Genomic DNA, 20,610 nt, shown 5'->3' on the forward strand with positions numbered 1-20,610 from the left:
CCCTGCCCAAAGAAAATGAAACATCAGTGTCCATCACCTCCAAGTGCACAAATGCTAGAGTCTTCACGATTTCTGCTGAGGATTCTTCAGCCTTCTCGGTGTTCCGCTTGGGACACTGCCTCCAATAGTGGCTTTCTCGCCACAATCATTACAGGTCCTCTATGCCTTCCGTTTCTCGCGGTCTGAATCGGACTTCTCAAAAGACTTCTCCGATGAGGCCTTCCTTTTGCCCTTCTTACGGCATTTTGATTGTTGGCCAGTTAAGGACTCCGAACCTCCGCCCTCTGGAGGGTTCGAGAATCTTTCCTCCTGGTCCAAGACCATGGGCACAAGCTCCTCCCACGTGATGGTGCTGAGCCTGCCACTAGTAATCAAAGACGAGTAGAATGCTGAGTACTGAGACGGCAAATGCGACAGCAACATTATGGCCATATCCTCCGATGATATCTCCTTCCCAGCCTGAAGAACTTCCTACTAAAGAGCCTGCAGCTTGTTAATGTGCTCCCGCATCGTCGATGACTTTGCAAGGTTCATAACCCGCATCTGTACTTCCAAGGAAATCCTCTTCATGGGCGATACCCTGTTATAAAGAGAAGCCAAATGCCTCCCTATACCTCTGGCCAGCGTCATATGCTCTACATGATTGATTACCTGCGGTGTGCAGTTGAGGAAGATGAATGGACGGACCCTGGCATTGACACAATCCCACAACTGTGCCTGTGCCTCCCGGTCCTTACGAATCGACGGTAACTCCCCTTGCTCTACCTCGGCCGTGAAACCCCAACAATGATGAAATCAGTAAGGTCATATGACTCCAGAACAAATTCGATCATAACCTGCCATATGCCGTAGTTGTTTCCGTCCAACTCACGGTCCACTAGGAACGTGGGGAGTGTCGGGATCTTCACATGTCTCTCAGCCATCTCAAGCAGATCTGCCATTGCGGGGATGGAACTAAAAAGGGCGGGTGGGTGGGAAAAAAGAAGAAGTTACACCTACAAGTGGCTATCCAGCAAATCAGCCCGCCTTCCTCTTGCTTCTCCTCTTCACGAACAGTCCAGAACAGTCCACCAATCAGCAACACAACAGTCCCCCTCTTGCTCACACAATTCCCAAGATCTATCAAGAGCCTAGAACTCTGATACCATGTCAGAATATGCAGCGGAGATGAAGACAAAATTTGAGAACACAAGTGCAAGTGCAGAAAAAATACAGCAATGGAGAGAGAGAGAGAGAGAGAGAGAGAGAGAGAGAGAGAGAGAGAGAGGCGTGTAACTCTGCTCTATATACACAAGGAAAATCCCGAAAACAAGATACAATGGCATGGGGCCCGGGGGGAATGGGGCCATTTTATATGGCCCCAAGAAAGCAATCGGCCTACATCAGGGACAGCCGACAGGACACAAAAGCCCACGACCAGCATATGTCAACAGTCGGCCAGCATTTGAGAGGTCCACGACCAGATCACAGCAGTTAGACTCCATCCATCAATCCCCCTCCTGTGTAAAAGAGTCCAAGATCCTTTGCATGCTGCAGAAACCACCAGATACGCAATCCTACCTCCCAAAGAGTCATCTGCAAACATGAGCTCGACAGCCTCATCAGGAAGCTCCCGTCCAATCTCGTATACATCAACCAAATCAATGAACCATTCTGCTTCAGAGAGGCACCATACTGCTCACAAGGATCAACAACTATTACGGTGGGATGCCAAGTCTTGGAAACTTGCTGAAGACCACTCAAGGCCTTCGGAAACCTGTAACCAACCCCCTCTGAATCCGGAACCACAAAGCCTGGAGAATGTGCAACATCCACCTCCTTCTGCAAGTAATCAACTGTCACCTGCCTGGCTTTCCAAGAGGTCCCCGAGGAAAGAACTTCCTCATCTACAAGAGTTTCTTTGTCCCGAATACTACGAGACATCAGAGCATACATTACCTGTAAAGTTTCCTCTAACTGACAAACACAAGAACTACCAACATCTGTACTGGAAAGTTCCTGCCAACTGCTGCCATCAACTAGCAAGCTATCCTCCATTTGGTCCCGGAAAGCCTGCACCTGCAGCGTATCCACACTTAAGTGGCCATTACTAGACTGCCACTCATCACAAAACTGAGGACCTGGGAGAGAGAGTGCTGAAAGTTTGTAAACTCCATTCTCCACTCCACCTTCCCAAACTACCTGGCATGTTGCCTTGTCTCGAAGAGCAACAAAATGCTCATCAAACTCCACCCGTACGCCAGTCTTGCAAGCCTCATTCACTGACAACAGATGAAAACCAAGTGATGGAACATACAACACCTGGGAGGAATGCTTCCTCCCTCTGCCATCGGGAACTATCTCCAACCTGCCCTCACTGTGAACTGGGATAGTGGATGTATCCCCAGTAAGAATGTGACCAGAATACCTGCAGAGATCCTGTAAATCTGAACGGGAAGGAGTCATGTGCCTGGAAGCACCACTGTCTAGAATCTACTCCCGAGTATCCATAGCGGCAAGTCCTCCAACCTCCTCCCTGCCCGAAGAAAATGAAACATCAGTGTCCATCACCTCCAGGTGCACAAATGCTAAAGTCTTCACAATTGCTGCTAAGGATTCTTCACCCTTCTCGGTGTTCCGCTTGGGACATTGCCTCCAATAGTGGCTTTCTCGCCACAATCATCACAGGTCCTCTCTACCTTCAGTTTCTCGCGGTCTGAGTCGGACTTCTTCTCAGAAGACTTCTCCAATGAGGCCTTCCCTTTGCCCTTGTTACGGCCTTTCGACCGTTGGCCACTTAAGGACTCCGAACCTCCGCCCTGTGGAGGGTTCAAGAATCTTTCCTCCTGGTCCAAGACCATGGGCACAAGCTCCTCCCACGTGATGGTGCTGAGCCTGCCACCACTAGTAATCAAAGACGAGTAGAATGCTGAGTATTGAGAGGGCAAATGCGACAGCAATGTTATGGCCATATCCTCCGATGATATCTCCTTCCCAGCCTGAAGAACTTCCTACTAAAGAGCCTGCAGCTTGTTAATGTGCTCCCGCATCGTCGATGACTTTGCAAGGTTCATAACCCGCATCTGTACTTCCAAGGAAATCCTCTTCATGGGCGATACCCTGTTATAAAGAGAAGCCAAATGCCTCCCTATACCTCTAGCCAGCGTTATATGCTTTACATGATTGATTACATGCGGTGTGCAGTTGAGGAAGATGAATGAATGGACCTTGGCATTGACACGATCCCACAACTGTGCCTGTGCCTCCCAGTCCTTACGAATCGACAGTAACTCCCCTTGCTCTACCTCCGGCCGTGGAACCCCAACAACGATGAAATCAGCAAGGTCGTATGACTCCAGAACATATTCCATCATAACCTTCCATATGCCGTAGTTGTTTCCGTCCAACTCACGGTCCACTAGGAACGTGGGGAGTGTCGGGATCTTCACATGTCTCTCAGCCATCTCAAGGAGATCTACCATTGCGGGGATGGAACTAAAAAGGGTGGGTGGGTGGGAAAAAAGAAGAACTTACACCTGCAAGTGGCTGTTCAGCAAATCAGCTCGCCTTCCTCTTGCTTCTCCTCTTCACGAACAGTCCTGAACAGTCCACCAATCAGCAACACAACAGTCCCCCTCTTGCTCATACAATTCCAAGATCTATCAACAGCCTAGAGCTCTAATACCATGTCAGAATATGCAGCGGAGATGAAGACAAAATTTGAGAACACAAGTGCAAGTGCAGAAAAAATACAGCAATGGAGAGAGAGAGAGAGAGAGAGAGAGAGAGGCGTATAACTTTGCTCTATATACACAAGGAAAATCCCGAAAACAAGATACAATGGCATGGGGGCAATGGGGCCATTTTATATGGCCCCAAGAGAACAGTCAGCCTACATCAGGGACAGCCGACAGGACACCAATGTGAACACAAGCAGTCAGCCAACTACTGGAACATCCTGCCATCAGAGGGCAACCACCCAAGCCATGGAAAAATAGGAAAAAATGGGGAAAAAATATGGAGAGTGGGGAAAAATGAGAAGACACCTAATAAGGGCAGGCACACCCACAACAGAGGCCCTGGTGTATAGGCCCTGGTGTATATGTATAGACAGGAGATGACTTCTAACACCATCGACGTTGCTCAGTGCCCTAGGCTGGTGTACATGTTGCTGTTGCGTGACTTTGACAGCAACCACGTTGGTGAATATGTATTCTAGATGCAATGCCCTCGAGGAAGCACAGGAATTGTTTGACAGGCTGCAAATTTGAGATGTAGTCTTATGGAGGAAGCAAAATGGAGTGAAGCACGGACTCCTGGGAAGGCAGTGCAAATACGAAGGGATGGAATCCCTGACATCCGTGCAAGAACCGAAGTGGGGGTGGGGGAGGATTCCATCACTCTTCCAATAGCACCACCTATCACTGGGAGAAGGGAAGGTATTCCTTCTTGAGACCTGGAAAGTAGACTATCACAGGAAAGTTTGATAAGCACCAAGAGCAATAAACAGCTGAAGGAGACCTCAAGGATAAGCGGGATGCAGCCAGCACAAAGGGAAACAGCAAAGACGAGGAAGGCGGTAGGGGCTATGGAGAGGAGGAGGGCGCAGAGTCATTGAGGAGAGCGTGGCCCGCACAGAATGGCAAAGGTGAGTGGAAGAGGAAGGCGGGGAACGGGGGGGGGGGGGGGGTTTGTGTTGGATGCCGAAGAGGAAGGCAGAGGCGGATGGGGGTGGCGCACGAAAGGCGGGATGAGCAAGGGCGAAGGGAGTAGGGAGTAGGGCAAAGCGAGGAGGCTGACATGTGACCGAGAGGCGCGAAGGAAGGAGACGGCGGAGGGGGAGAGCTCACAAAGGGGGAGGCGGAGGGCAATGTGGTAGGAGGCAGCGGGGAGGGGACAATCGACCACGAAGGAGAGGGGGGGTATGCACATGAAGGGTGGGGGGGGGGGTAGCACACAGAGGCTGGAAGACGACGACGAAGGGGCACAGGTGCAGGCACGCACACAGAGGGGGCTCCAAGTCTTGATCTTCCTCTTATTGTTGTAGTCCTCTTAGCTCTTCCGGCAAGATGTTCCTTCTAATAAACCTATAGATGCCTTTCGGCATGTTGAAGTCGACGGCTTTCAAAACCCACCACATGTAAATTGTGATTCAAAACAGCCACAATGCAACAACTTCGATCCTTCACGTTTCCCCCATCCAGATCTCGAGATGAAGAATGTTTCCTCTTCCTCTCATGGGAGCTATACTCAACTTCCAATCGAATGATTGGGCGAGTTCGGTGTGAGGATATGTCAACCGAGGGTGGGCAGGGATCATGACGAGTAGGATCAGTATCATGTGGCTCTTCATGAGGGATATGAGTGCTAGAAGTTTTTTTGATAAAGAATTCAAATTCCTACAAAAACGAGTAGGATGAATATCATGGGGCTCTTCGTTCTCTTGTTTGCTCTTACTCACCCGAAGGCCTGTCGTTTTGATCCCGTCCAGTAAACCGTTGATCAGTAACGTTGTATCCTCAAAGGTCTTCTTAGCAACAAGATTTTTGAGAGCACCAATCGGCAAAAGCAAACCGCCTAATCAACCCTCATGTGTTCAAGTAGGCAGCGAAGGGAACATCCTTGCGCGATGAAGTAAGGGTAGGAGTGGTTGGTCAGAGTAGATCAGGAAGCTTAAATACAATATAGCAGACCTACGGTCATACGTCAATGATGACACAAGCAGCTCTGCAGTATAGTGATGACGTCACACAGCTGGCATCCGTACAACAATGGAGCAGATGGTCATACAAAAGATAGCATCCACGTCGTGTAGGAGTTGACACAAACAGAGACACCTTGCCCATGATGATTCCATGGATGATTCCACAATAACCCATAGTGCTTATTTATATGGGTCAAGTTGCTTTTCTTTAATGTACTTTTTGATAAATACTCTTATAAGTTTTTAATATCATGCTTTCCCTTTCACTCACATTATGAATGATGTTAGGCCCTTTTTAATAAAGGTTGGCCCCCTTTGTCCGGCCCATTAGGAATAAAGTGTGGCCCCACTTATAAATACGTGCAAACACTTATCGCTTAAAGCCATGTGATCACATCTAAGCCAGCAAAACTCGTAAAGTCTCCCGTTTACGTTAGATTAATGCAACACTCCTGTCCTTGGGCTTTCCCGTACGTCCCTGACCCTCAAATGCATACATAAAATAAAACCAAGCACACTTAGGCATTAACAAAATGAGCACGCAAATAAAAGAAATTCAGCCAAGCATGAATTAATGCATGTTCCAAATGATAAATCATATATTGCAAATCCATGTACTCAAAATTTAAAAGGGCTAGGGGTAGCTTAACCATACACCGTCATCTCCCTCAAAAACCTTGATCCATCAGATGGGGTCTGTGCACGCAAAATATGCTAACCCTTAAAAATATCAGATGGATGGCGAAGAGGAAGGTAGAGGCAGATGGGGGTGGCGCACGATAGACGCAAAGAGCAAGGGCGAAGGGAGTAGGGAGTAGGGCAAAGCGAGGAGGCTGACATGTGACCGAGAGGCACGATGGAAGGAGACGGCGGAGGGGGAGAGCTCACAAAGGGGGAGGCACAGGGCAACAAGGTGGGAGGCAGCGGCGAGGGGACAATCGACCGCGAAGGAGAGGGGAGTATGCACATGAAGGGGTGGGGGGGGGGGGTAGGCAGCGAAGGGAACATCCTTGCGCGATGAAGTAAGGGTAGGAGTGGTTGGTCAGAGTAGATCAGGAAGCTTAAATACAATATAGTAGACCTACGGTCATACGTCAATGATGACACAAGCAGCTCTGCAGTATAGTGATGACGTCACACAGCTGGCATCCGTACAACAATGGAGCAGATGGTCATACAAAAGATAGCATCCACGTCATGTAGGAGTTGACACAAACAGAGACACCTTGCCCATGATGATTCCATGGATGATTCCACAATAACCCATAGTGCTTATTTATATGGGTCAAGTTGCTTTTCTTTAATGTACTTTTTGATAAATACTCTTATAAGTTTTTAATATCATGCTTTCCCTTTCACTCACATTATGAATGATGTTAGGCCCTTTTTAATAAAGGTTGGCCCCCCTTTGTCCGGCCCATTTGGAATAAAGTGTGGCCCCACTTATAAATACGTGCAAACACTTATCGCTTAAAGCCATGTGATCACATCTAAGCCGGCAAAACTCGTAAAGTCTCCCGTTTACGTTAGATTAATGCAACACTCCTGTCCTTGGGCTTTCCCGTACGTCCCTGACCCTCAAATGCATACATAAAATAAAACCAAGCACACTTAGGCATTAACAAAATGCGCACGCAAATAAAAGAAATTCAGCCAAGCATGAATTAATGCATGTTCCACATGATAAATCATATATTGCAAATCCATGTACTCAAAATTTAAATGTGCTAGGGGTAGCGTAACCCTACACCGTCATCTCCCTCAAAAACCTTGATCCATCAGATGGGTTCTGTGCGTGCAAAATATGCTAACCCTTAAAAATATCAAAACTATAGGCATATCTGGAAAGCATTCCGTCAACTGTATCCTAAAGACAAAATTTCTCATCATCTCTGTCACGTGCACGCCCGTGCCATGGCTAATCCTGTGCAGGAACTGTCTTAATCCCTGACTAATTAGTAGTTCATTCATTCATCGGTCTCATCAGTGTGGCAACAGAAGCATCATCTTCACTAGTATTAGCAACACCTCATCAGCATGGTCAGCATGGCCAGCACCATCGGCATCAATGAGCATTATCATCAACTAATGTCACAAGGTCTTGCAGAATGTTGCATGCGCGGAAGCCTTGCTGTACAGATCCACAGCCCTAAGCATGATAAAAACATTGATGCTGATTAACATATGATTAAGACACAGAGAAGAGAAGAAGAGAGAGATTAGTGTTCAGGGTTTTCTTGTATTACTATGGTACAAAAAGGTTGCTGATGCTTGTACATGATTTAGGGCTTGTGGTCAGCCTATGGGCTGATCCTTAACCATTCTGCTTATGCTCTACTACTTGTCATGATGAAAATGATGATGAACTTACTTATCTTACGCTGAAAATGATTACATTGCTTATATATTTTGCTAGGATGCAAGTCGGCCAGCATATATGCAAGTCGGCCAGTTGCTTGGACAAAACCATGGTAAAATGATGACTTTCAATGATGCGCTTTTGTCTGGTCCTGCCCACACGTGCTGCTAACCTGTAGCCCCTTGGCCGACTGCTGTTACAAGCTCTTGCAGCCAGCCAACAGGCTGCCTGCTGCCAGCCGACAGTACCTTGTGCACATTAGTTGATGATAATAATGCTACTCAATGGTCCTGATGCTGATGTTGGTGGCCATGCTGACCATGCTGATGAGGTGCTGCTAATACTACTCAAGATGATGCTTCTACTGCTACACTGATGACTGATGAATGACTGAACTACTGATTAGTTAGGGATTAAGACAGTTCTTGTACAGGATTAGCCATGGCACGGACGTGCACGTGACAATCTCTATCCTCAAAGACAAATATTCTCGTCATTTGTATCCTTAGACAAGAAGTCGGTATAGTGGAGAAGTTACAAATAAAAGCTGGTGACAGACCCGCACTCTTTTCTAACTCTGAAAACCCTAGCACAAAGTCACGAGTGTTCTACATACTTGGCCAAAAAAAAATAGCTTTCAAAAGTCCATGTAGTTGGCAAAAATCTTTCTATCCCCTACATACAAACATGCATAACACACTTTGTTCTTGAGATTTGCAGCCACACAAAGACGATGCTTCATCATAAGATTGTTAGCACATTCATCCCCAATTTCTGCTCACTTTTGGTGCCCATTTGGTCCCTCTTTTTTGTATGGCCCTTGATTGTGGGCTGGCCACCCCTTTTTTCTCTATTTTTCTGGGATTTTTCCCAACCTTTCTGGTATCTTACCAGTCGGCCAGCATACCTCACCTATAAATAGGAGGTGCTGGCCTCTCATTTCTCATTCAGTCTTGTATATATTTGCTCCCTCACTTATGAGACTTGTAGTGTCTCTTGCTTGGGACTGTTTTGCTTCAGTATATTCAGCATAGTTTGCTCCATATCTCTCTCTCTCTTGCACTCTCTATTCAGCACACTCTAGTGCTCCTTTGCTTCCGCTCTGTGCACTCTTTCATGGTATCATCACTCCTGGTTTAGCAACCTCTTTGCTGCCCCAGATTCAGCCCTGTTTTCAGCACCCTCTCCTCTGCGTTTTTTCTCAGATTTGCAGCCCCTTTGCTGCTGTGTTTTCTGGAGAGCACCTGCTGGTGGCTTCACCGACACAGCCATCAGGTATTCTTTGATCAGCGTTTTCTTTTCCACGTGGTGTTTGGACACCAAGTGGCCTGTTTTTTCAGGACAGAAGCCTTCTTTGTGCTGCGTTTTCCTCTCCAGTGGTCTTTCCCTTTGCAGAGGGGGTCTGTGGTGTTTCGGGTTTTGGTGGCACTCTTGGTACATGTGGAGAACACTTCTTCTTCTGAGTTTGTGCATATTTCTTGAGATTGAGCCCAAGCTTTTGTGATGGCTGCACCGACTTCTCTTCATATGTTCTCTGAGTCTGCAAAGTTGGATGGTTCCAACTACACCCTATGGAAGGTGAAGGTGAAGTCAGCCTTGCATGGCATGGATCTTTGGGATTGGCTTGTTACACTGGCCAATGTCACCCCTCCCACCCTTGCTTCCGGTGTTTTCTCCTTTCTGATGTTGAACTGTCAGGATTCTGTTCTCTCTCATGTGCGTATAGCAGATGTTGCACGTGAAGTTTGGAAGCCTTTTGCAGCTACGAGATTAAGTCTCCGGGTCAGATTTTGGCGTTGGAAAAGCAACTTACGAACTTATCAGTTTCTGCCTTTCCATCTTTATCTACTTTCATCTCGAAGATGAAAGATCTCAAGGACGAGCTTGTTGTTTGTGGCAAGGACATCTTTACAGAGGACATGGCTATTCGGCTTCTCTCCAAGCTTCCCGAGAGGTTTGATGCATACTTTCAATCTCTTGTTTCTTCTCCTCGTCCTGTTCCAGTTACTTGGGAGAAAGTTCTCCTCTCCGTTATGCAGATTGAGTCTCGCTTGGAGGAGCGAACTGGCACCTCTGGTGACCCTGATGGAGCTTTGGCAGCACGAGACAAAGGGAAGAATCAACAAAAGAAAGGGAAAGGGGGTTCCGACAAGAACTCCAAGGATTCCGACAAGAATAAAGACAACAACAAATCTTCAAAGAATAAGGACATTGAATGTCATTATTGTGGCGAGAAGGGTCATAAGTCACCCTAATGTCACAAGAAGAAGCGTGATGAAGCAATAAAGAACTCTTCCTCTCTACGGCGGTGTCTCATCCCAAGAAGGATGATGGCATCCTTCTCTTAGTAGGTACTCCACGAATACTTGCTCTTGTGACTTCTCAGTCACGGTCTTGGATTGTGGATAGCGGTGCTACTGCTCATATGACACCCCATCGAGATTGGTTCGAGGACTTCACTGCCAGGTCAAGCGAGATCACTGTGGGCGATTCTTCTTCCGTGCCAATGCATGGACATGGCACTATCCCCATCTTCCGCTCTTCCGAGGACAAGAGGTACTTCTCCGACGTTCTGTATATTCCAAATTTGGCTTTTAACCTTTTGTCAGTGAGTGCTCTTACAGCTCAAGGTGCGGAGGTGATCTTTTCTCGTTATGAGATTACCATTCGTGATAAGGCGACTGGTAGCATCTTGGCTCAGGGAGTCCAAGATATTGGTCTCTACAAGTTGACCGCGCTGCTTTCTTTTGGTGCTTCTTCTGCTCTTTGGCATGCTCGGTTTGGCCATTTGAGCTATCAGCTTCTGTAGCGAGCTTCAAATGATGGGTTGGTTGAGGGATTACCGACCATCAAGACTCCGTCTTCTGCTTGTTCCTCTTGTTTACAGGGGAAGCAACACCGAGCCGCCTTTCCGAAGGAGGCGACACACAAATCTTCGACATCACTTGCTCTCATTCATGCAGACTTATGTGGTCCTACGAGTACCGCGTCTTTGAGTAAGGCGTTGTACATGCTCGTGATGGTGGATGATTTTTCCAGATATACTTGGGTTTTCTTTCTGAAGACCAAGGATGAGGCTTTTCAGCACTTCTGTGATTGGAGAGCTGAGGTAGAAAAACATTCCGGTCACTCGGTCAAGGCTCTCAGGACCGACGGAGGGGGTGAGTTTACATCCCAGGAGTTTTGGCAATATTGCAAGACCCATGGCATTCGGAGACAGCTTACTACATCATATACTCCATCACAAAATGGAGTTGCCGAGAGGAAGAATAGGACCATTATGGAGATGGCCCGTGCTGTGCTTGAGCGTTCTTCACTACCTCGACGTTTCTGGGCTGAGGCGGCTTCCACTACTGTCTACATTCAGAACAAGTCTCCTGCTATTGCTCTTCTAGATAAAACTCCATATGAGGCTTTCCATGGTGAGAAGCCCTCCATTGTTCATTTTCGGATATTTGGGTGCTCAGCGTATGTTCATGTGCCTAAGGAGCATCGCTCCGAGTTGGACTCGAAGTCTCCGCGCATGACTTTTCTCGGATACACCACTGTGTCGAAGGCATATCATCTTTATGATCCTCAGGCCGGCAAAGTTGTTGTGAGCCGTGATGTGGTGTTTGACGAGACTCCTACATCTTCCGAGGGGGGGGGGGTGAGCTTCTTCTTCCTCCACCTCCATCTCCGCCTCCTTCTCCTACTCCTCCTCCCACTGCTTTTGTTCCGCCTCCAGCTGTGGATTCTCAGTCAGATGATGATGATGACTCTGCTCCTCCTCCAGTGAGTTCGAGCATATCTGTGCCTGGATGGTATTATCAGACAGTTCGTGATTCTAGGTTACTTGAGCTTCCTTCTGCTCCTCCGCCTAATTCTCTCCGACGTTCTTCCAGAGTCATAGGGAAACAAATTCATGAGGGTAACATGTTTGTTAATTATGCTCTTATGTATCATTAGTGGTCCTTCTGATCCCACTTCTGTGGACGAGGCTCTTTCACATGAGCCTTGGCATCGTGCTATGCAGGCAGAGCTGGATGCTATCGAACGGAATGGCACTTGGATTTTGGTGCCTCGGCCACTGTAGCGTAAGGTGATTGGCGTGCGTTGGATCTTCAAATCGAAGTTTCGAGCTGATGGCAGCTTGGACAAGCACAAAGCGAGGTTGGTTGCCAAGGGTTATGCTCAGCGCGCACCCTAGTGTCGACTTCGATGAGACCTTCGCTCCGACGACGCGAATGACTACCATTCGCACCGTTCTTGCTCTTGCAAGTCATCATAGATGGCCCGTTTTCCAGATGGACGTCAAGTCGGCTTTCCTGAATGGAGAGCTTACACAGGAGGTTTATGTTGATCAGCCGCCGGGATTTGTTGTTCCAAGCAAACAGGATCATGTGTACCGGCTGAAGAAGGCTTTATATGGTCTAAAGCAGACTCCGCGAGCTTGGTACCAGTGGATTGATGAGTTTTTTCAAAAGCTCGGCCTGCGCCGTTCTCATGCAGATTCGAACCTCTATATCCTCCTTGAGAGGGGGTTGATTGTTATCATTGTGGTCTATGTTGATGACCTCATCTTTACAGGTTCTTATTCTATGCGGATCTATTCTGTTATGGATGCTTTGGAGACAGAGTTTGAGATAACGGATCTTGGTCTCTTGCATTATTTTCTTGGCTTTGAGATTTGGTAGACCTCGAAGGGCATTTTCTTCTCTCAGCAGAAGTACACACGGGAGATTCTCGACAGATTTCAGATGACTGGGTGTAGACCAGTATCTTCTCCTATGGATATTGGTGAGAAACTTTCTCTTCTCTTGATGCTTCTCCAGGGATTGATCAGGGACAATATCGGGTTCTCGTCGACTGTTTGGTGTGGTTGACCACCTACTCCCGATTGGACATACGTTTCGCAGTCAGTTTATTGAGTTCTTTCTCATCCAAACCCCGTCAGCAGCATTGGCGGTGTGCTCTCAGAGTTCTTCAGTATTTGCGTGGCACTCTGGACTTTGGCATCTTCTATGGCCAAGGATGCACTCTTGTTGGATGGTCTGATTCAGACTGGGCTGGAGATCCAGATACTCGGCATTCGACCACTGGTTGTGTTATTACACTCGGGACTGGAGCCATTTCTTGGAGCAGTAAAAAGCAGCCTACTGTGGCACTTTCCTCTACTGAGGCGGAGTACCGTGCAGTGTGTTATGCTGCATGTGAGGCCATATGGTTGCACAGATTATTGGAGGAGCTCGGCTGTCCTCCTACCGGATCTACTCTTCTTTGGTGTGACAGTCAGAGTTGCATCGCCATCGCCAAGAACATTGTGTTTCATGCTCGTACAAAACACATTGAAATTCAGTATCACTATGTTCGTGAACGGGTTCTTGCTGGAGATTTGCGTTTGGAGTATTGTCCTTCAACGGAGAATGCTGCAGATTTGTTCACCAAGCCGGTTTCTCAAGGTTCCTTGGCTCCTCATCTTCGGCTTCTCGGAGTTTGTTCAGCATCTGGTGCTGAGAGGGGGTGTTAGCACATTCATTCCCAGTTTCTGCTCACTTTTGGTGCCCATTTGGTCCCTTTTGTATGGCCCTTGATTGTGGGCTGGCCACCCCTTTTTTCTCTAATTTTCTGGGATTTTTCCCAGCCTTTCTGGTATTTTACCAGTCGGCCAACATACATGCTCCAGTCGACCAGTATTAGCATCCCTAGTCAGCCCGCATACCTATAAATAGGAGGTGCTGGCCTCTCATTTCTCATTCAGTCTTGTACATATTTGCTCCCTCACTTATGAGACTTATAGTGTCTCTTGCTTGGGACTGTTTTGCTTCAGTATATTCAACATAGTTTGCTCCATATCTCCCTCTCTCTTGCACTCTCTATTGAGCACACTCTAGTGCTCCTTTGCTTCCGCTCTGTGCACTCTTTCAAAGATAACATTCCCACACCGTGTATATAAAGATCAGATGGCCTCTACTGTATGACTACCCATATAGGTGCAAATTGGTATTTAAATGAGAATCCTACATGTCCTTCGCCAGAAGTTTTTCCTCGCCTTTAGTGCACACATCAATTGGGCCAAGTCCTGTGGGGAACCTCCCACCAGTTGACGCATTCCACTTGATCCTCAATTGCTTGCTATCATTGATGCTAGGTGGAAATCGGCATACCCAAAAGCAGCCAAGTGTCCCCCTTTTGAGCATGTGAGGGAAGTTTCTTAACTAGAGCTCGGCGAGAGAGTCATTGGCAACGCGTGTAGTAGTGGCCAAGCCCATTCTCTTGGCCACCATATGGTACGTCGCTTCGTGTTAGGCATTCTCGTGACTGTGCATTGGTAAAGTCTAGCACCTCATCCACAACTTCCTTTGGGCCAAAAGTGAAGATAACGTAACCCGGGCCGAGGTGGCATGGAGAGTCATTGTCCAACAACCCCCCCCCCCCCCCCCCCCCCCCCACAAAGGGGGGGCTGGGCATCGTTAAACTGGTCATTCAAAGTGCTTTGCTCGGCAAGCTTATTGTCCTGTAGCATACGGAAGCTTAGAGGCGCTTTTACTTGTAAATACAGTGAGAGAACCAGTGTGTTATCTTGCAAGAGCGGTAGAGAGAGAGAGAGACACACACACACACACACACACAGAGAGAGAGAGAGAGAGAGATCACAAGGGGTAATGGCCAACTAGGGTTCATGGGGGCCCCCTTACCCCTAGCACCTGGCTGATGGCCAATGCAAGCCGCCCATTGGCTCCCCACAGACCCTCTACACCTAGCCCCACTTCCTCCACTTAGATCTTAGGCAAGATCTAGGCTTCCGGTGTCTATTAATAACTATTAGTGCCTCGAACTCAAGGTTCACACGCAACATCTGACCATAGTTTGACAACACATTTGACTGGAGTTGCCCTAGACAGCCAACATAAGTCTACTAAGTGCCCCATCACCCTGTACATCATATTTTACTGACAGTGGGTAACGATGACGGTGCCGGACGGGCACAACAAGACGGTGTGGAGCACGCATGATACAACTGACCACCCTTGGCGGTGCACCAGCACCAAGAGTAATCTGTGGCACCTCCAGCAAAACAGATGGATGACATGGCCAGAGATCCAGAAGACCTTAACTTGACCAGATTTGATAGAGCGATAAAGTGTTCAAAGACAGACTAGCCCTTTGAAACACCTCAAAAACTAACAAGATATCCCCATGCCCCTTCTCTAAAATACTACAGAGAGTGTCCATGACAAAGCTTCTCCCCATTCCTCCTACTGAAAACCCCGGTCTTCAAACACTCTCATAGCTGCTGCCTTGAGGTCAATCTGCCTATCCAGAAATAAAAGAGTTTTTAATCACAATCTTGTAGAGATATTACCTTTCGGTCAAAGCCGTACCAGAGCAAATGCTGCTTGGAAAGATGGATGGGCAAAAGGAGGGTGGTGTCCCGTACAAACAAAATAGGGCCTATTTGAAGTAAGAATAGTGGAGAGGGTCCATTAGCTGAATTATTTCCACCATGGGAGGCCTCAGCACGCCATAAATCTCCTCGAGCTGTGACTGAGCTTTCAACCTCCTGTGTCCGGCTGTCATATGTGGTAGTCACATTGACACTTCCCTGTTATCACGACCTTTCTAAGTCAACTCTAAACTGGAGCACATGTGACAAGCACCAGCTTAAATGCTTATGAAATAACTAAAAAGCCAATTGATATAAATGTCCACACAGGCTACCTGTCTATGTAGCTGACCTTGTCGTTTGGTGAAAAGAGCAAAGAGTTCTTCATTAGAAACATCTTGAGTCTCAATATTCTCCTGAGAGAGTCTTGGCTCATCAGCTCTCCTATGCCTGCCATTGCTTGAACGCTTCCAAGTTGCAACCCTTCCCATGTTTGTAGATGTATCCGTGCTGTCACCTTCTCTCCAATCCATGCAGTCCCCTTGGTACTCCAAAATTACATTAGCGTTGGGTTTAGAGGAATGAGGGATTGTCCTGGGTTCAGCAGCTTCTTGAAATGGCAAAGAGAAATGCTTTGTAAACTTGCTAACAAAGCCACCAACACAAGCCCCAATATCAGCCCCAGCTTGGCCTAAACGCTGCCCAAGCTCATGAATACATGTGGTTCCCTGGCTCATAGAAACCCCATGATCATCGGATGTTCCATCTTCAGCAAGCTCTGCAGTTCGCCTTTTACCATTGAATTGAACCCTTGTAAAGCGAGCCCGGGCTTTTGGTCGTCGCTTGACTATCCATGGCCAGTGCCAAGGAGAGCTTGGCTGATTGGGGCATTGTACATCCGAAACTGGCATAGTGAAGGGCATAACATGCTGTCCTGCTGGTTGCGAAGAGACATCAAATGACCGGAGATGGCTCTGAAGCATACATCCTAATCCTTGTGCAAGGGAGGTGAACCGGTCTGCAATGTCTTGCCCTTGCCTTTGGACACCTTCCCATCCTTCTAAAGCTCGTTCAACCGACATGATCACAAGCAGAACTAATCCAAGAAAATAGAATCCGCAAACAGTTTAGGCTTCTAAATTGGCAGGCATTTATTATACCTTCAAAACGAAGCAGATTAGGGTTAGCTTCAGTTAAAATGAGTTAGGGTTAGGGTCGGAGCCTTAGTCTCAGCTGAAATGACCGAGGGTTTGCTTTGCTTGAATTTCTTACCTGATGATGCTGGCTCTCAGTTTGCGAAGCACCATGGCCCGCAAGGGTTCACTGCCGCCACGCGAGGCAAGATGGGAATCGGGATAACGCTACTGTTAGGACATATTTTTTTGTACTGAGGACTCCGGATAACGCTACTGTTGGGACATATTTTTTTTGTACTGAGGACTCGGGACTCCGGATGAGCCAAGACGTGTCGATTAAATAACTATTCCTGCCCCTGCTCTGGCTAAACGTGCTTTGGAGTCCTCTCAAATAGACTTAATGTGTCGAGATTAAATAAGCACCCAAAATGTTTTTTTTGAGAAGCAAGAAGTAACTTGGTTATAAAAGTTACTTACAGATATGGGTGAGTCCATTGATAGGGTTGTTGTCTTTTGTTTTGACAACATGAGTAGCACATACAATTGGCTAGTAATCAAGTGTATCGTGCTAGGAAGAACCACATTAAGATGCATTATCTGTTAGAATTAGGGTTAGGGTTACAACAATGCACACATACAAGATAGAGAAGCTTGAGAGCACACAAACTCACTAGATTAGAATGAACAAATGTGTGCCAGATACAAAAGATAAGTACACACCCCAAACTGAGTAGATAAGAGGGTGTACATATGCACGAGGAAAAAAGTGCCTCGACGGTCCTAAATGTGTTCATCACTATGATATAATGTTACACATCTCTCCCCCCTGGAGTGATAATGTGAACATGTACAGGGTATGGCCGATCAATCCTGAAAAGTAAACCAAAAGCTTTACGAAAAGCTTCAAACTTTTCACAAGGAAGAGCCTTCGTAAATAAATCTGCCATGTTGTCATGTGTAGGCACATAGACCAAGCTGATCTCTACTATAGAGAGTCTTTCCCTGACAAAGTGATAATGCACCTCAATGTGCTTAGTGCGAGCATGAAACACTGGGTTCCTCGCGCAACTGCTAATGCGCTTTGGCTCTCTCAATGAAAATCATAGTGCTAGTCCAACACCCAAATCAGCCAATAAGACGTCTAAGCCACACCACTCAACTGTAGTTGTAAAAGCTACCTTGTACTCAGCTTCACAGCTAGAAGTGGCCACTGTAGGCTGCTTCTTGCTGAGCCATGATATACATGAATCACCAAGGCAAAAGCAAAACCCACTAGTGGACACTCGTGTGTCATAACATCCAGCCCAATCTGATTCACTAAAAACATGCAATTGTGACTCACCTCCCTTTGGATAAAACAATCCAAAATACTAAGTACCCTGCAAATAGCGAAGAACCCGCTTGACAGCCTGCCAATGCTTCGTACCTGGGCTATGCATAAATCTGCTCAACTGTGAGATCGCATACTGTATATCTGGCCTCGTGTTGCATATATAAAGAAGGGATCCAACAGCCTGCTCTGCTGATACAAACTAGCATCGAAAGAATCTCCTACATCTTGAAGACTAAGTCGAGTACCTGTCTCTATAGGTGTAGCCACAGGTTTACAGTCTTCAAGATTAAACCTGTTCAATAGCTTCTGTATATATTTAGACTACAACATAACAATGCCATCATTGCGCTGCATAAACTGAATCCCTAAATAATAATGCAAGGGCCCCAAATTTGACATCTCAAACGATGATTGCAAATTAGACTTAAAGGCTGAAATTTGATCTATATCGGGTCCCATGAGCAGCATGTCATCAATATATAGAACGATGACCAAAAATGCGTCCTTACTCCTTTTCACATAGAGGGTACTCTCTGTTGGATTGTTGAAAAAATCATTTGCATAAGCAAGACAACTAAAAACACGCAAATGAGCCACATATGGCTTCCTGCCATGCCAAGCTTCATAAGGAATTTTAGACTGCAAGGCCTTGGTAGGGCATTTGTTCATCAACACATAGTTTGTGCGCATAGTTGCCTCTAACTAAAAACCATGAGGTAAATCTTGGGCTTTCACCATACATCGTGCCATCTCCATGAGAGACATGTTCTTCCTCTTAGCCACACCATTTTGTTGAGGTGTGTATGGCACTGTACATTGATTACTTATGCCTTTTTCAGCCATATATGCATGAAATTCCTTGGACATATACTCCCCCCTCGATCTGAACGAAGGGTGCCAACTTTACATTCACATGCATTTTCAGCCATGGATACAAAGTGCCTAAAGCACATAAAAACCTCTGACTTCTACTTTAATGGATACACCCAGCTATATCTGGAGTAATCATCAATAAAAGTGATAAAGTAGAGATATCCCCCAATAGATGGTGTCCTCATAGGACCACATACATCACTATGTATAAGCTATAATTTCTTAATAACTCTCACAGATCCATCCTTTGGAAATGATGCCCGATGCATTTTACCAAGAATACATAGTAGGGGTCTCAAGAGTTGGCAACTCAGACACCATATCATGCCTTTGAAGGCGCAACAAACTACCATAATTCAGATGGCCAAATCGTGCATGCCATAATTTTGCATCACTTATAGCATGAGCTATAGAGACTGAGCAAGCATTATGCTACAACTTCTCAAATTCAGATGGCCAAATCGTGCATGCCATAAGTCTGCATCACTTATAGCACGAGTTGTAGAGACTGAGCAAGCATTATGCTACAACTTCTCAAATACATCCATCTTGTATAGGCCATGAAACAAAGTACTTGAGGCAATGATAGAATAACCATCATTTCTATCCTGAATTGTACATCTGTCATCCACAAATTTCACCATCAAACCTAACAAGGCTAAGGCTAAAATTGACAGTAAGTTCTTCTTAATGCCTGGCACATATAAAACTTTTGAAAGAGTAAATGCGCCCCCATTTGTAGCAGTAAGCACAACTCTACCAACTCATTTGATAGGATATGAGGAACCATTTGCACATTTGATGGTTCCTGCACTTGAGACAGATTCTAGAGATGAGAACAAACTTTTTTGTAAAGTAATGTGCTTACTAGCACCACTGTCAAAGTACCAAGCACTAACATTTGATGGTTCCTGCACTTGAGACAGATTCTAGAGATGAGAACAAACTTTTTTGTAAAGTAATGTGCTTACTAGCACCACTGTCAAAGTACCAAGCATCCAATTCTACCACTAACATATGCATACATCATGAACAGAAGGGTCATAACTGCAATGTACAGTCCATGCCCAATCATCTTGAGCAAAACTTGCAGATTTCTTCTTCTCTGCACTTGGTGCAGATGCATCAGCCCCCATAGCCATGCCCGATTCTTTCTTTTTCTCCTTCTTTAGCCTTTTCTTGCACTCATGTATGTAGTGCCGTGGTTTCCTACAATAGTGACACTTTCTCTTATTTTTAAGCTTATCACCTTCTTTCTCTACATCCTTACCTGAGGATTCTGATTTTGGCTTATAGCCACCATGTGAAGAAGCTTTAACTTTGCCTTTCTGATTGGCAACAAAAGCTTGGTCACCAACTCGCATAGTAGATCTGTTTTGCCTAGACTGCTCTTCTTGCAAGAGTACTGAAACCAACTCATCAAATGTAAGGGAATTTGGATTTCCCTTCATCACGAGTCTAAGGGTAGAGGCAAAACTCTGATAAAAATCCAACAATGCATTGAGAACTGTGAGCACCAATGTACTATCAGGATATATCTCATCCACATTAGCAAGCTGCTCCTTAAAATCTTTGATCTTAGTCAAGAAGCTGTCCATTGAGTCTCCCTCATTCATGTGCTCAGACTCCAACTGTTTGCGCAGATATGCAACACGTGCTTCATTGCGCACCTACTATAATGTAGCAAGTGCATCCCATGTCTGTTTTGAAGTCTTACATGACCAAATATGAGGAATAATGCTTCGCTTCATAGTAGAAAGTGCAAGCAATGCATGTGCCTGTGCATCTCTTCCATTCCATCTTCTTTGAGCAGCAGTGGGAGGTACTGGTGGTGCATGTGGAGGAGCCACATTTGTATCA

At 46.3% G+C, this 20,610-nt stretch overlaps 1 protein-coding gene across 4 annotated transcripts in view; it reads right to left on the reverse strand.

Annotated features, from left to right (window-relative positions):
• The window catches only part of LOC147603402 (uncharacterized), a 44,744-nt gene extending 27,809 nt beyond the window's left edge, over positions 1 to 16,935 (reverse strand). For 2 of the 4 annotated variants that reach the window (XM_086796982.1, XM_086796980.1), the window contains exons 1-3: positions 16,681 to 16,933; positions 15,744 to 16,504; positions 15,388 to 15,627 (exon numbers count right to left, since the gene is read on the reverse strand). In XM_086796982.1, the coding sequence (XP_086653108.1) occupies positions 15,388 to 15,627; positions 15,744 to 16,490 (987 nt within the window). In that variant the 5' untranslated portion in view covers positions 16,491 to 16,504; positions 16,681 to 16,933. Of the gene's footprint in view, positions 1 to 15,387; positions 15,628 to 15,743; positions 16,569 to 16,680 lie in introns of all 4 variants that reach the window. The other 2 variants (XM_086796981.1, XM_086796983.1) reach the window with 2 other exon arrangements.
• Between the last annotated feature and the right edge of the window lie 3,675 nt (positions 16,936 to 20,610).

Source organism: Cibotium barometz, chromosome 64, assembly GCF_041138505.1.
Source record: "Cibotium barometz isolate CiBa-2024 chromosome 64, ASM4113850v1, whole genome shotgun sequence".
NCBI classification, from domain to species: Eukaryota; Viridiplantae; Streptophyta; class Polypodiopsida; order Cyatheales; family Cibotiaceae; genus Cibotium; species Cibotium barometz.